The sequence below is a fragment of the Beta vulgaris genome, chromosome 3 (genome assembly GCF_026745355.1).
Source record: "Beta vulgaris subsp. vulgaris cultivar EL10 chromosome 3, EL10.2, whole genome shotgun sequence".
In the NCBI taxonomy this organism is placed as follows: domain Eukaryota; kingdom Viridiplantae; phylum Streptophyta; class Magnoliopsida; order Caryophyllales; family Amaranthaceae; genus Beta; species Beta vulgaris.
Genome location: NC_079204.1, coordinates 48,936,333 through 48,952,908, shown reverse-complemented (window position 1 = coordinate 48,952,908; position 16,576 = coordinate 48,936,333). Strand labels below are relative to the sequence as shown.

The 16,576-nt window shown below is 36.3% G+C and overlaps 2 protein-coding genes and 1 long non-coding RNA gene across 3 annotated transcripts; all 3 read right to left on the bottom strand.

Moving 5' to 3' along the window:
• Positions 1 to 3,088: 3,088 nt before the first annotated feature.
• LOC130590650 (uncharacterized) lies at positions 3,089 to 5,858 on the bottom strand. Its single transcript, XR_008968500.1, has 2 exons — positions 5,258 to 5,858; positions 3,089 to 3,553 (listed from the first exon to the last, which is right to left on the bottom strand). It is a non-coding gene; the product is annotated as an uncharacterized LOC130590650 (long non-coding RNA).
• A 2,183-nt stretch (positions 5,859 to 8,041) lies between these two features.
• On the bottom strand, positions 8,042 to 8,676 carry LOC104889254 (hypothetical protein). The gene has a single exon (XM_010674433.4). It carries the CDS (start codon positions 8,592 to 8,594, stop codon positions 8,241 to 8,243), a length of 354 nt encoding a protein of 117 aa, XP_010672735.1. The 5' UTR covers positions 8,595 to 8,676; the 3' UTR covers positions 8,042 to 8,240.
• Positions 8,677 to 12,064: 3,388 nt separating this feature from the next.
• LOC130590649 (putative pentatricopeptide repeat-containing protein At3g13770, mitochondrial) lies at positions 12,065 to 14,973 on the bottom strand. The gene is made up of 2 exons (XM_057393143.1): positions 14,434 to 14,973; positions 12,065 to 13,809 (listed from the first exon to the last, which is right to left on the bottom strand). The coding sequence occupies exons 1-2, from the start codon at positions 14,912 to 14,914 to the stop codon at positions 12,365 to 12,367; spliced, it is 1,926 nt and encodes a 641-aa protein (XP_057249126.1). The 5' UTR covers positions 14,915 to 14,973; the 3' UTR covers positions 12,065 to 12,364.
• Positions 14,974 to 16,576: the final 1,603 nt, after the last annotated feature.

The window sequence follows — 16,576 nt, the reverse complement described above, 5'->3', positions numbered from 1 at the left end:
AGTTCTCTTATACTTTATTTGGTATTTTTTTTAAGTAAAGGAAAGGAAGAGAAAGGAAAAGAAAAAAAAAAAAAAAAAAGAGAAAAGAATGTAGTTGTAGTTTTCAATGTTTGGTATAATTGGTGGATTTAAGCGGAATCACATGTTTGTTTGTCATTAGCAAAAGGAAATAAAAGAAAGGAAATAAAGAAAACATAGGTAAAAAGCTTGTTAGCTTTCTTTTCTGTCAAATTCCTCTGATTTTGGGAGGAAAGAAACGCAAGGATTTAATAGTATTCTTTTCCTTCCACTTCATCTCCTTTCCAATCAAACTCCTCTTATTTTCTTTTACCAAACATGAGAAAGTTTATTTTTACCTTTCCTTTCTTTTCCATCCAAATCCTTCCTACCAAACAAAGCCTTAATGTGGATCCTATCATCTATACTAATATATTAAAAGGTGTTCTTAATTAAAGAACGACGCACGTAACACTTTCATTTAGATTGTTTTACTACACATGATCCACATACAAAAAAAAATAGTAAATGTATTGTATATGATTTGATCTGATCTTGTTAGCTTCAAATTTATATAATAAAGTTTTAACCAATAAACCAAATGATATTTAGTAATATCATTTAAAGTAAATTATTAATAATGACAACGATGACAATCTGGGGCATAACCCAAGCCTACAAACTAGTTTATAAAAAAAATGAAGATTTATATTACATGATTTGATAAATTGATCTAATTTAATTCTAAATTGACTTATGCCAAAAACTTGCTTAAATCCGTAGGACTATAAAAAAAGTTCATTCCTAGGTTTAGTTTTCATCTCTATTTAAACCCTAGTTAAGTCTTGGAACTATAAAAGCTCATTTCCCAGGTCTAGTTTGCACCTTTATGTAACCCTAATTAAGTATTTGGAGTATAAAAGTTCAATCCTTGTCGGCATCTACTTAATACAATTCATATCCCTTGAAACTTGATGTTCTCATCTAACTGAAATTAGGCCTCTTTGTTGATGACCTTGTGAACAACATATTTCATTTGTTTAATGAATCCAGTACATTCACCACTTTCAACTTGATGCAGACGAAGAGTAACCTCTTCCAAGTTCTTAGACAACCGTTCGAAGATGTTAGTTAGCTCATCATCTTTTTCGTCACCCATTATTGCTTCTAAGAGGACCCTTGATTCAACTCTTTCGAGATGTTTAGTTCATGTACTCATTCATTTTAAAGTTTGATTTGTTCATTTCCTACCGCTTGTTTCATTTACTACCTCCGAATTTTATTTTATTGATGTTCCTAGTTTGACTTGCACATTTTTTACTATAAATATTTGTAATTATGTATGTCTAAAAATTATAAAAATTTTATAGTATCAAAGTATTAATTGACGAATCAAACAAGACTCCACATGACTATGTTCTTTCTTATGAGATTGAAAAAAGTGGTTTGGAAAAAGAAAAAAAAGGAAGGATAAAGTTGAAAATGTTTAGTGAGATTAAAGTAATTTTAAATAATTTAAGAGTAATATTTAACAGTTTAGTAATTGAATTATGACTTTTCTTTTGTTTAAGGTAGGGGGAGGGGTGGGGGTTTGGATAACTTTGATATTGTCTACCAGCCCATTTACATTTTTCAAATGATTTTGTAGTACTAGTACCCAAAGAAAAATAAATAACAATATTTCCAACTCCAGAAGGCTTGTTAATTTGTATGGATGACACTGACAGTATGTGACATGAGAAGATTGTACAGCGATGTGGTACCAACCGTACGACTATGAATTATCATAAACTCTCTCCTCCATCAATTTATCGTGGCTTAGGCTTGCACACAAGAAAAAAGTAAGACGACATATTTGTTAGACATTAAACCCCATATATGTTGTACACATGTGAGTTGTCCCACATTGGAGAAAGAGAAGAGAAAGTACAATATAAGCTAGAGGAGCTACTCCTACTATTGCCAATTGGTTTTAGTATGGAAACTCCTTTGGACTTGTATGTGGACCGAACTCTCCTCCTCCATATTGGGTTGCCCAAGCCCATTTTCGGTCATATCAAATTTATCATGGTATCAGAGCCCAAGGTTGTTGGGCCTTTCATATTGAGTATTTGTCATGCAATTGAATAAGTCCCTCATTGGACGATCATTCCCAATGAGAATTGCCTTACCCGTATGCTACTATTCTAAGGACACTCACATGAGAAGGGGAGTGTTGAACCCCATATATGTTGTGCACATGTGAGTTGTCCCACATTGGAGAAAAAGGAGAGAAAGTACCACAATATAAGCTAGATGAGCTACTCCTACTATTGCCAATTGATTTTAGTATGGAACCTCCTTTGGACTTGTATGTGGACCAAACTCTCCTCCTCCATATTGGGTTTCCCAAGCCCATTTTCAGTCATATCAAATTTATCATTAGACAACCATTTAACGCTTAACACCCCAATTTTTCTTGGTAGAATTGGGATAATGTATTAAACAATCCAACCACCACCATTGATGACTGACCTCACTGTCATGGCCCCATTCATCTTCAGCTGACACAGAAGGCTGCTAAAAGAAGGTCGAGCAAGAAAGAGAGCAGACTAGACAATATTTCGATGCAGTACGAGGGTCGAACCCTTTCCAATGCTAAAGAGGGCTACAACCCTTCTCGCAGTCAGATCCAGCCATGGGTGTGTGCCTGTGTGGCAAACCTTTGATAAACTCACCAGTGCTAACTGCTAAGAATGCAGTCCAAGGATGAACCGAAAACTACCATCAATGCACCAAGTTCTTGCTAGCCCCTTAAAAAATCTCACTACTTGCTAACCCACATACTAAACAACAATAATTACTCCAATTCTAAGCACATGTAACTTCAACAATATCTGGTCCCCTTTTTTTGTTTGAATTCAAATCCGGGGTTATGTTCAAATCATTCCATTAAAAAGAATTGATACAATACATTTTCAGAGATCCAATGTAAGAGGATACGCACTAGCAAACGCCGTCAAACAGCACGCACAGTACTACATCATAAGCACATTGAAAACGTACCATAAAGCATAAAGTCTAAAGGAAAAGGAAGCATTAAGGTGTGTGCTTTAGTTGAACTTATTTGAACGGAAGATACTACACCTTGTCAAGTTTTGAACAGCGTTAAGGTGAAGAGAAGCACCCTCCGGATACAAACATTGTCCATTTATACTTCTGTTGATTGAATTTTCAGGTTCACGAGTCTTACTGGCTATGCTGTTAAGTTACAGACAGCTAAAAATTGCAATTAGGCTCAACATTCTCGAAGAAAACAACAAAAAGAGAGAAGAACCCCTCCTCTTCCTTGTAGCTCTGCTTCTCTGACTTTTTTTTTGACAGACACAAAACAGAAAAAAAAATATAAATAACTGCCCATATCACAAATATGATGACAACGTAACCTGAATATATGTTTCCTAAAAGCGCAGCTACCATTTGGCCAGTTGCTTACTGGGCTATGCAGATAACCACAAGAATACAAGAGCCACGAAAATGGTGTTTAGGATATTTAGAAACCAACCGAACAGAGAGACTACAAAAATACAAGCGACAAGGTAGCAGAAAAAGAATATTACCAAGTTTATGATGCATTTCAGGAAGCTAATGAAGTGCAGAAAAGCTAAGAAAAGAAGTAAGTACTCCTCCGATTACAAGCTGATAAGCTGCATGAAAAAACTAAGAAAAAGTATCAGAGGCTGCTAGTTCTCAACTCCGAATCTTTCAGCCTATGAAAGTGAGCAGTACAGTGCAGAGAATGTGGAAGTGTGAACAATCACATTCCCAAACAGAGACATAAGTTGCAGTGATGCATTAAACAGCAGGCAATAGCCATCATTGTATCTCAACATAGAAATATATGGAGCTTTAGCAGCCGGAGAAAAGAGAACTGAATGAATTAAATCAACAAATAAGCCAGAACGTGAAATGTGACAGGAAAGATGAATTATGATCTCACTCTTCATTAATGATTGATCTAAAAGGTCTGGAAAAAAGCAACGACAAAAGTAACAGGTTAAATCATCTAAGATTATGGAAACTGGCGATCAAAAGCAATAATTGTCTCTCCTCAACAAGATCTACAATGGAAGAAATTGATAGGAAAGGCAAACTTTTACCAATTTATAAAGACTTTCAAATCATATGTTGAATGTTCTCCATTCAACCCTGGCAACAAAGATAACTCAAAATCCTCAGATTTTGATGAAGATATTCCCTTTCTGAAATCACATTTGTGCACTATTTCCTAGACTATGGCTCCATCTCGCGCAAGTCACAACATCTTCAACATGCCTATAGTGCATCTCTTAAGAGACAACAGTATAAAATCATATAAAGCCTCTCGAAGCCTACTTATAATGTTTCAGAATGCAAAAGAAAAAAAAAAAAGGAAAGCTCTCCAAAGAATATCTTTTCCCATCTAAAAGTTAGGTAGATAAAAGGACTCAACAGCCCTTACTGCACTTCTATGTCAATAAAGAGTGGATATTTATGTCTTCTCAAATTTCTTAGTATACATAACTGTTGAGAGAATATAACAACTCTCTCCAAAAGACCAAATCAGGCTACAAAGTTTAGCTGAAAATCTCCAAAACTTGCTCCCAGCTAAGAATCAATAGTAGCAATTGAGCTTCTACTACCTTAATATGACTCATGGAGTAAACAAATGAGAACTTTGTAAAAGGGCCATTAAGACATTTGAGGAGAAAATAGAGATGGTCACAAGACGAGAAGGGCTGACAGAAGCCTTTAACATTAGGCAGTAAGTCAGTAATAGTAAGGAAATTTACAATCTTAAAACAGAAGAGGATAAAAGAATCCATAATCCCTTATCATTTAACAATAGCAAGGTCGAAATCAAGAGATCCAGTATGGGATGTTACTTCTACATAGGCTTGCATTTCACATCACTATCCTCTCTTTTCATTTTCACCTCTTATTCAGGGGTGCCTGGTGCTATTGGCAGTGTAACTGTATAAGGAACGACCAAGGGAGGATACAACTATTGTGAAAACTGAAAAGCAGCAGCAGCAACCTATTATCTTCTGATTCACCTTATCACCTCCCCCCCCCCCTAAGATAGCTAATCACATTATTTCAATAATCACACAATAAAAAAGGACAAGTACATTCCACCCCAAAGGCGCATTAGCTATTAGACTTTCAACTGTACTCAGACCATAAAACCAGAAATAAAAAAAAGACAACCCGAAGTAAACCATAATAATTGGAAAAATACCATTTAGAAGCCCGAAGAGAACCATAACAATTGGAAAAAGAAAAACAATTTAGATAGCCAAGAGCTCCTGGAAAAAAAGTGTGCACAGACATGCAAACTAAGATTAGATCAAGAACAGAACAATAACAAAACCACTACCAGCTTCTAGTTTTTATGTAGTCATGATATAGGTTCTACGATGAACTTAAAATAAGTCAAACTTATTTCAATCATGCTTAGGAAACTAACATGAAAAAACTAGTTCTGGTTTCCATTAAAAACAATGATGGACAGTCCCTTAGATGTCTATCATCTACAACAAATCTTCAGTGAACATGAAGATCGCACGATCTCAAGTTGTCTGGCTTCACAACATAATACATAGGCTCTCAAGATATGTATGTAACTCCAGTGTTCAGTCACTTCAGTCCACTAAGACAACTTTAAGTAACTTCTGGAATATAATTCTTTTCTACAGCCATGGCAGGTAATTTTACCATCTCAAGACTAAAAAACCTAACTTTTTTCTTATAATCATGGAACACATAAAATCTAATTAATTCATAAAAATAACTGAGCCTTTCACAATGGCTCAACAAAAAGGAGCATCCCTACACTTAAAGAGCATTTAAACTGCAATTTGACAAACAATTCCACTTGAAAACTAGGAGTCTTTTATTAAGAAATAAATTGCTAATTCATCACCTTCATTACACCGTGCCTTGTATATCTTACATAATGGCACAAGCCATCAGCTTAACTATATAAACTAGCGACATCAATTAACAATATCTCTATTATATAAGCCAAATCTTGAGTAGTTTGGTGCATAGTGTCAAAACAAGGCCGCATCGTATCGTATCACCTGTGTCGTAAAGGTTTTCAAATCTACCGAACCGATACTACCCGCATCATAAAGGTATATAAAAACCGCATTTTAGGCGGGTTTTAGGGATATTTCATGGTTTAAGCCGCGTCATCCCCGTTCCCGCATCACTGTGACCGTTACCGCAACCGTATTTTCGAACTATGGTATGGTGTCCACCTCAAATTAAATTCCCTTTTATTTTACTGTTTTAAGTTTTTAATGCTACTTTACTATGAAGTTGTACATGTTTTTACCACTTAAGCACACATTATGTGCATTTGAATCTAGTTGACAAAACCATAACAACTAGACTCATTAAACCTACCCTAACTAAGTTGATCATAATTTCTAATCTCTTTACACTATCATGTTCAAGAAGTTAATTCCAAAAATGACTACCAACAAAAATTGAGCTACGACTTGATTATGTACTTGGAACTCCTCTTGAACGACACTCTTTGGCCCCTGCTGTTTTCCTCCATCTCTCCAGTGGCTCACTCCTTTTTCACGAAGGCAAGTCGGCAACACTTAGTCTTCAGTCTCCTCAAGTTCGCATTTCTTCATTCCTCCTTAATCTGGTCAGTTCTCAGAATTCTCTCACTCCTCTTCGTTCTCCTTTGTTCTCCCTCTGTCTCCTTCATTCTCCTTTCTCTCTGTCAATCTGTTCTCAACTCCTCATTCCTTTTTTTTTTTCCTTGCTGAAAGGATGTTGCTTCACTACTCGTTGCATGTATTACTAGTGAGGCAGTGATTGTTCAATTAATTAACTTCTGTATGTTACATTTATATATTTAGAAGTCGACTTTGATGTCATAGTAGTGACCTTAACTTATGTATGAACTCTAACTCTCTACATCTATAAGTTTCATAACTTCTTGAAATTTGAATTTTTCCATTTTCCGTACCAGTCTTGCCTTAATGCTACATACACCAGAAGGACTGGGTGCATTAAGAGGGCATAGAAAATGACTCCTTCTAATTCTCTTCCCTTATCTTTCACCATTACAGATCCAAACAAGGAAACATGGATTACTCATTCTCTCCCTTCCCTCCATTTCTCTTGGCACTCTTATATCTCATGCTACCAATATTCACCACTCTGCAATGTGCACACTCAATTGAGAAATCCCTAGGGAGACCAAGATAAAACTCTGTTCCAGGCAAATTACAAAGACTTTAATACGGTAGGGATTAGCAAAAAATCAATCTTTCAAAAAGGTCCCATAAGCACATATTCTTAATTCCTAACCCCTAGGCCCTAACTTGTCGATATTAGTATAGAACATCAAACACAATTAAGCAATTCTAAGACAAAACTATCAATCATTGCAGGCATTCCTACATCTCAGCTGAGTAAAAGACCTAAAGCTATTTATTATGGCAAAGTTTACATAAACAACTATCTATAAACATATACTTCTAACGAACACAACATTTACAACAATGCCAATCTTATCGTAGTTCACCATCAAATCAAGCACGGTTGCAAGAACTACGGAAACCCATGTATATATACCTGTGGTACTCAGATACCGATTGAGTATTTACTCGGATACGGGTGTCCAAGTGTCCGACTTGGCTATTTTGTAGAAAAAAAGTCAAGTTTTTAGTTTAAAACAAAGTATCCCATTTTTGAGGTAAATGAAGGTGTCGGAGTACCAATGATATATACACAACAATGCTCACCTATAGCAGCCCACAATATCAATCCAACAACACCTATGAACACACATCAAACACGGGCAATCTCCAAAAAAGAAGAAACCAACAATAACAATCGCTACGAAAAAAACTCGCATTTCACACAGTTAGGGGAGGTCAAAATGCAATTAACCATAAATAAAACCCAGCTCAAAAGCATTACCACATTCAATCATAAATCAAGCACTCTAAACAAGCAAACAAACACAAACAAAACCAACAACTCACAAAAGAAATATAAAAGAGAGCATATCAATTTATCAAAATATACTTTTGACAAAAAAAAACTCCAAAAAATAAAAATAAAAAGGGTCAATTGTTCAAAAACCCTTATTTTTTCTCCACTACAACCCCAAACATATATCAACAAAAACAAAACCGAAACCCTAACAACATAGGATTATGAGAAAATTAAAGATGATATAAAGTAAAAATTTACTCAGAGGAGTCAGATGAGGAAATCTGTTGGGCTTGGGCCTGAAGACGTTCAAGGGCTTTCTGATGGGCCCAAGTCTCAAGAGTGAGATCGGGCTTAGCATTGAGCCCAACACCAAGGATGACGATGGTAAGGAAGCTAGTGACGTAGCAAGGTAATTCCCAATCTTCCCACTTACGAGACTGACCAGGTGGAAGAGGGGTTCGATTGAAGAGGTAACCATTGGGCCTGTCTTGGTGACCTGGGCTAGTCCATCTGTCGAGCCCACCTCCACCGCGGGTTCGGAGGGTTTGGATTAGTCTTGATCGGAGTGTACCGGCGGCTGTGGCTAAGGGTTTTGGGTTCGCCACCATGGTTGCGTTGAGGAGAGAGAAAGAGAGGAAAAGTGGTGAAGTGAGATCTATATATGATTGTAATTTGCTATTTCCGCAGTTGGTGTTGAGGTGTTGGTCGATTGGAATCTTACTACGATGTCGTTTTGTTTCTCTAAAACTAGATGCCAGTTTTTTTATTTTTATCCGGCAAAGTTGCGAATTTGTGATCTGCAACTAATATTTATAAATATAGCTATTAACCTAGATTGTTAAATATCAAGGAGGCAAGAATGTTTTGGCCTAGTGGTTAAGATGAAGGTGCTGTGAACGATAGGTCCTATTCGGTGTACGGTTTGGATTAAGACCTAATCCAATCCGATCCAAACAAGATTTGGATTTCAACTTTTCAATCCGAATCCAAACCAATTAGAGTTTGAGTCAGATTCAATCCAATCCGAATTTTCAAACTCTAAATTGGATCCGATCCGAAAATTCGATTTTTTAAAACTCTATTTTTTCGATAAAATAAATTAATCATAACTAGGGGTGGCAATGATGCGAGTCAAGTTCAAGTTTGAGCTAGCTCTACTCGACTCGTTATTCGAGTCGAGTTTGAGCTGAGTCGAGCTCACTCGAGCATTGACCGAGTCGAGCTTTAACCGAGTAGCTTGCAAGTGTCTCATGCTACAAGCAACAATAAGGTAGAAAAATGTTGAAATTTAGGTATTTCGCTAATTGAGTATTCGAGTTTCTCACGAGTTTAGGAGTCGAGAATAGAGTTGCTTAACTCGACTCACCAACATCTCGAGTCGAGTTCAAGTTTGACTTGAGCTCACTTGAGTTGAGCTTTGTACGAGTTTTGACCGAGTCGATATCGAGTAGCTCGCGAGTTGTCTCATCTCATTGCCACCCCTAATCACAACAACCTAGTAGATTGACGAATTCAAATTTAATTACAAACCCCATACTCCATTAATAAACTAATAACAAACCCATATGCCATAAATCATTACAACAACACAGTAAATTCGGTTCAACAACACAATAAGTCATGAGTTTTTGGGGAAGGGTTGAGGGCTACTGGGCTACAGACTGAGCTTTTTTTTTTATAAAAAAGTTAAGTATTAAACCCAATATAGATACATAATACAAGACATATTACTATTCGATTATATTGGATTTCTAGATCTAATTACACTCAATCCAATCCGATAGGAAATTCCATTTTTTCAAAAAATCTCAATTCGAATCCAATCCGTACGCAGTTCAAATTCGATCCGAATTACTAGTTTGGATTGGATTTCCATTTTTATCCGAATAACTTTCACCGCTAGCAATGAGCCTCGATTTCTATGTAAATATTATCTTATTATGTTAGGTTTCTTAGATGTATAATAAGCCCCGATTTCTCATTCTCTTCATTCAAATCAAATTTCTTACCTCGAATCCATCTAAAAACCTAAAATTCTTTCATGAAACCCTAAATCAAATTACGACTTACAAATTTATGAGATACTCGACCTCAATTAAAAGACAATTGCATATTTCTAAGTCGCTATATGTATGATTCATGGATCCAATTTCTTAAGTTATGATTCTTGCTTGATTTTGCGCATTTTTAGTAAAATGACTTTTTTTTGGTAGGGCATCTATGGTCTTCTTTAGCTTAGTAATTGTGTTAATTCACATTCCTCTTCATTATGTGTAGGCATATAATGTCTCAATCTTCTTTCTAAAAATCAACCAAAAACCCCTAACTTTTGAAACTTGATGCAAAATTCATACCTTTTCACAATATGAAGATGCCGTTTAATTGTGGTCAAAATGACAGACACGTATAGTTCTAAGTGAATTTGGGTGTAGAAGAAAGAATTTGATATTTGAGATGGAAGAAAGATTTGAGAAAACAATATGATTCTAGTTTAGGAGGGAAAAAAGAGAAACAAGGGAGAGAAAGAGTAAAAAAAGGAGAAGATAAATTTATAATTGTTATGCGGTCTTCCATTTGGCCAGAATCTTGTCCTGCAAATGATTTAGGTGGTGTTTTTTTAGTGGATTTATGATAAGAAATGTAAAACTATTAACTTTGTTAAAGCTAAACTTACTAGTGCACAATTCAAGTTATTCCCTTATGGTGACATTTTTTTTATCAATCAACTAATATAACTACCTAAAGTTATATGATTTAGAAATTATCTAAACAAATTCAAGTTTGATTGTTTGGGGATTAAAAAAAAAAAATCAAGACTAGTTAATTAGAGGCCTTACTTCTACCCATATAAAAGGGGTTCAATCTTACCCCTTACAAAGTGAGTTCCCCGTATTTCTTTCCATTTGCAAGGGATCTTCATCTTACTTATATAATCATGTTCACATAAGAAGTGAGAAAAATTATAAGCAACCTATGTGGTTTCTTTGCGGATTAATGTATAAATCTCCATATTCCTTCGTGTGATATTATGTTCTATTAATTTTTAGAAAAAACCAGGAAGACAAAATTAATGTGTTCATCACCAATGGGAAGATCAAATATATACTACTACTACATGTTAATAGTCAGTTGTTTGATCTACAACTCCAACAAGGAAATTCAAGCGTGTCTTACACAAGGTTTCTTGCTAAACTAAACTCAAAATCTGATTCATCCTGTCTCAAAAGTTAGATTGGATAAAACTTCAAAATAACCAATTCAGAATGATTGAACTCAGATGTATTTCTTTATTCATTCTTCAAGAGAAGTATCTTCACAATTCCTATTCTGACTGACAATCTGACAATATGTAAGATATTACTTGCATTATGAAGTCCTTGATCAATTTGGAATCCTCTCAAACAGTGACATCAACTTATCAAAACAATTCTGGAACTCTAGTTTGGGATCTCCAATGCTTAATTTTCTAGTAATTACTAAATACTAACAATCCCAGGCAAAATCGAGTCAGACAAGCCTTACAGAGATGGCGCAGACAAGCCTGGTGTCCCTTGCAGTCATCTTTTACTTGTCTTAAGAAAAAACTTCTGGAAACTTTCAGGGAAATGCTTGATTCTGTCCAAGAGCAGCAATGGAAGTAGTGAAAAGTACTAGAGAAGCAACCTAGCTTCTCACAGACAGACTGATGCTAGTATAGTGAAAGGAGTGGAGAAGCATGTCGTTAGTTCGTTACATGCTCCCCTATTCTTCTCCACCAGATTTAGTTGTCACATTACTAGTTTATATTACACTATTAATGTACCTATTAATTGTGGATGGAGGGTATATACTGTATAGAGAAGTAATTGAAGCTCTATTTTGAAGTAAAAGCTTCAAATAACAAACCTCTTTCTTGGAAATGCATCAGCAAGTTGATTGCTCAACATCTACCAGCTATCTGAGCTCCATTCAGCTACATTGCCAAATGTCCAAGATATTAACACTTATATTCAGTAGATATATGTGTATCTCCCCTCTAGTTAATCAAATACAGCAACATCATCGCCCCAAGGTTTTGTTTCTGAGCAACCTAAGCAAATCTAAGCAGCCTTACTCATATGCCCTATGATAGCAGGGAGGTTTGTTTCAGTTGATCCTTTGTCCAAACTCCCATACAAATGGCTGTCTACTAATTGACGATGAATGAGAAGTGCAGATAACGAACATAATAATTTTTGGTTTACCAAATGATCTCCAGCAGTTTCTCACTAATTATAGCTCCAGTTCCCATGTTACTGTCAAGTATTGTGTCAATCACAGCAGATATCGAACTTAAGCATAATGTTGCTCTTCAGCAATAGGGGATATGGTAATTTCTGCCAACAACGCTTTCAGGATATCACCAATAATCTCCACAAGAGCACACACCACCTTTAATGTGATGAAAGCGATTTTTATCCCTTAAAGAGACTTCTCGTCCATAAGCCTTGGAGATGAATTTAGCGAAGTTGTGGCAATCGACACAGATTCTAAGGTTTTTTATCACTCTGAGTGGGACTCCTGCAGAAGTACTTAAAATTCCAAAGGCTAAAGCCAGCTTTTCACTATGTCCCAGAAGTATCTTCTCCTTTTGCTCCTCGTCAACATCGTATAAAACACAGCTAAGATCAGGTTCATAACCAGCTTCCTTCAATCGAACTGTCAATTCCTTTACTTTTGTGTGCACCTCATCTTTCCTAGGATGGGATCTATCACTAGCATGGAAAGTGTGAAGAATTTGATCAAGCTCAATACAGCTTCTTCCTGGCTCCTTAATTACAGCTTTCTCTTTCATCAATTCCCTCAGATTATTTACCTCTTCCCATCTCCCTGCAGATGCATATAAATTACATAAAATGACGTAATTCCCAGCATTTTCAGGTTCTATTTCTAGAAGTTGACGACCCACATATTCTCCAACATCGAAATTTGAGTGAACCCTGCAAGCGCCTAAAAGAGATCCCCAAATGGCAGCTGTTGGCTTAAAAGGCATCTCATCGATAAATTTCAAAGCCTGCTCTAATCGCCCAGAACGCCCAAGCAAATCAACAACACAGCCATAATGCTCTATATTTGGCTCAAAGCCATATTTTTGTGCCACCATCTCATCGAAAATTTCCAGTCCAGTATCTTCCATTCCACCATGGCTGCAACCCGTCAAAACAGCCAAGAAAGTAACATTGTCAGGTTTAACTTTACCATCTTTTCTCATTAATTTGAAAAGTTCAATAACCTTTGACCCTATCCCATGTTTACTATACCCCACAAGCATGGCATTCCATGAGATGACAGTTCTCTCAGGCATGCTATCAAAAACCCTTCTTGCATACATGAGATTCCCACATTTTGCATACATATCAATCATTGAGTTATGCAGAACTACATAAGATGGAAGTTCCCATCGCAAAATATGACTGTGGACTTGCTTGCCATGATCTAGAGCAGCGAGTCCAGATAGTGCAGTTAAGAGACTTGCGTAAGTAACATAATTTGAACTCATCCCTTCCTCCATTAGCCTACGAAACATTTCAACTGCCTCTTCATCAAAACCCAATTGGGCATACCCTGCAATCATAGCAGTACAGGAGACCACATCCCTTTGAGTTAAACCATCAAACACTGTCCTAGCTTCATGGATTCTTCCAGCTTTGGCATACATGTCAAGAAGTGAGCTCCCAACAAAAATGTGAGAGTCATAATTATACCTTACTATTAGAGAGTGGATTTGTCTTCCATAATCAAACCCATAATCACCAGTACAAGATGTGAGAATGGTAGCAAAAGTAAACTCATTTGGTTCTGTACCTGCAAGAAATTTCTAGTCTTCTCAGCCCTAGCAAAAGAAAAAGAGCTAGATAGGAGAAAGCATAACAAAGAACAAACCTCCAAATTTATCACCCAAAAATAAACACTACAAAATTTTGAAATCCACCATATTATGCATCAATTTGAGTCAAAAGTTCGAAATAGTTATCTTGATATATGTCAAATTGTTTTACAATCTTCATATCCCAAGATGCAAAGCCTAAAATAAGAATACAACAGAATGTATCATATATCAAACTTTTCATAGCTTCTGAAATCATATGTTCTTTCTTCTATGAGAAAAGGAATTCGATGTATGCTGAATTCCCTACTAAATAAGCATTCAAGCAATCCTTCAACAAACCACGAGTCCATGAGGTCTTAAACTTCTCAATTCTCATATGTCTCAAAGTGAAAGCAGAAACTAACAGACGACTTCAATCACAAGCTAAAAGCGACATGAGTCACACGACAACATCGTTACTTAAATGGTAGACACCCCCTTGGTCTAAATAATTTTCCAACTCAGCTTCAATATACGTCACACAATAGTGTAAATGTCTAAAACCCAAATGCAGGTTATCATCACAATATTTATAGCATCATCTAAAATGAAAAGACTACCTGATCTCAACATCTGTACAAAAAGACTCAAAGCCTCAACTGTAAACCCTCTCTGCGAATACGCCGAAATCATAGCAGTCCATGAAACTACATTCCGTTCAGGCATTTCATCGAACACATATCGTGCATCACCCAAACATTCACATTTACAATACATTATAACAAGCCTAGTTCTAAGATACACTGGTGGAAGATATTGAGTTTTGATCATGTGGGAATGTACTCTTTGACCTTCTCTAAGAGCCCTTTTATTGACACATTCATTCAAGATTGTATCATAACCTTCAAACTTCATTTCCAGACCTTGAACTGCCATTTCTAGCATGGCGTCCTGTAATTGACCGTTGGAACATAAGGCCCTTAATTTTGATTGAAGTGGCGGGAATGTTTCATGAGAAAATTGGCGGGAGAATGAGTTTTTGGAGGAGAGAGAAAATATGTGCTCAGCAACTATGGCTGACCGCTTTATTTTCTTTAGCATTTCAGATTATCACATAGTTAAGAACAATGTAGTGTATTTTTATTCAGTTGTTAACATTTTCTAGCAGTTGCTTAAGTTTGATGGGTATAAGGTAATCATTATATAATCAACTCGACCAGTTTGGTGTCTATTTGAAATACCTGTCTTTTTTTTTTATTTTACAATTTGATGTTATAATATGACTATTATACATCTTTCTATACCAATTTGCATGCTTTGGATCGAGTAAATCTTTAACATAACACCTGAGTATATATATAGTTCTTTGTAGTGATAATACATAGTGTTTATGTTTTTATAAACACGATCATTTTTTATTTATTTTTTTGACATCAGATAATCTTACACGAAAGAAAATAGAGAAAACTAGAAGATTACAAAGAAACACCTGAAGTAAAGCCTATTCTACTTCTTCTACACCATCGTGCGAACTGAGCAGCCCCTGTAACCTGTGCGCGCGAGACTTGAAGCACTTGACAAGTATGAAACAAATTTCCTAGTGTCCTAGTCTTATCAAGAGTCCATTTGATGGAGATAGCATTTGTGTAACAGCCCGCTCTTCCGAGCTGCTAGCGAAACACCCTTAACAACCATAAACTAGAATCCAAATCTTAATTAATAAAATCGCAGCGGAAAAATATCCTCAAATACACCAATAACTCGACTAATATTCCCAAATATTATACATCGAAAAATAAATAACTATTCTCAAACCAGCTATCTAAAATACAAGCTTAATCCTTAAGCCACTATGACACCTTGATCTTGCTCCACTTCGAATTCCGAGCTCTGAATATCAAACCTGCAAATTAAGGGGAGAAATACAAAACAAACACAATTCCAAAATGAGTGGAAAACTCGTAACCTTTACTTCAGCCCGTTATAAACATTTTATTTCTCAAATCATTTCCTTTTCATTACAACGCTGGCATAGCTCATTCTCTTAAACAATCAGTGGCAAGTACGGGCTTTGGACAAAGGACAAACGCTGCCTCCAAGATTCGTTATGGAGCCTAGCAATACTACCCCCAAGGTTCGTTATGGAGCGTAGCCAACCTGTACCAGGTCAAAAGAGTAACCATCCTCCACCCATACCTTGCCCACTTACTATTTTTAGTTCATAAACTAAGCCAGCAAAACATTTGCATATTCATATTCAATCAATGACATTTCATCATCGAACAACCGCGAATAACAACTCAGAGCAGCAACAGCAAAACCACCAACAACAACCGCGAATAACAGCAGCAGCACGAAACAGAGGAGGAGAGAGAAAACACGAAGGGGAAAAGAGAACGCGGCTCCGGCGAACAGAAAAAGAACTCCGACGAGCTTGGGTTCCGACGATAAGTCAGCGAACAGCGGAGTCGGGTCTCGCCGAGGTTGGGGTTTTTGGGTGTCACGGGGAGAGAGAAAGAAAGTTTCATTCTTTTGGGGTTTGGGAATAGAAGACACGGGAAAAAGGTAAGGGTCTTTCTTTGTTTCCTTAACCGACAAAAGGGGTATTGTGGGTTTTAAAATAAACCAACGGATAAGAATGAAAGTGGAAATCGAGTCTAGTTGGAAATTCTCGACAAATACTACTCAAATAATTTTCAATAACTAAAATCTAAAACATATAATATAAATAATTTCATAAATTAAACAAATAAATATATTGCG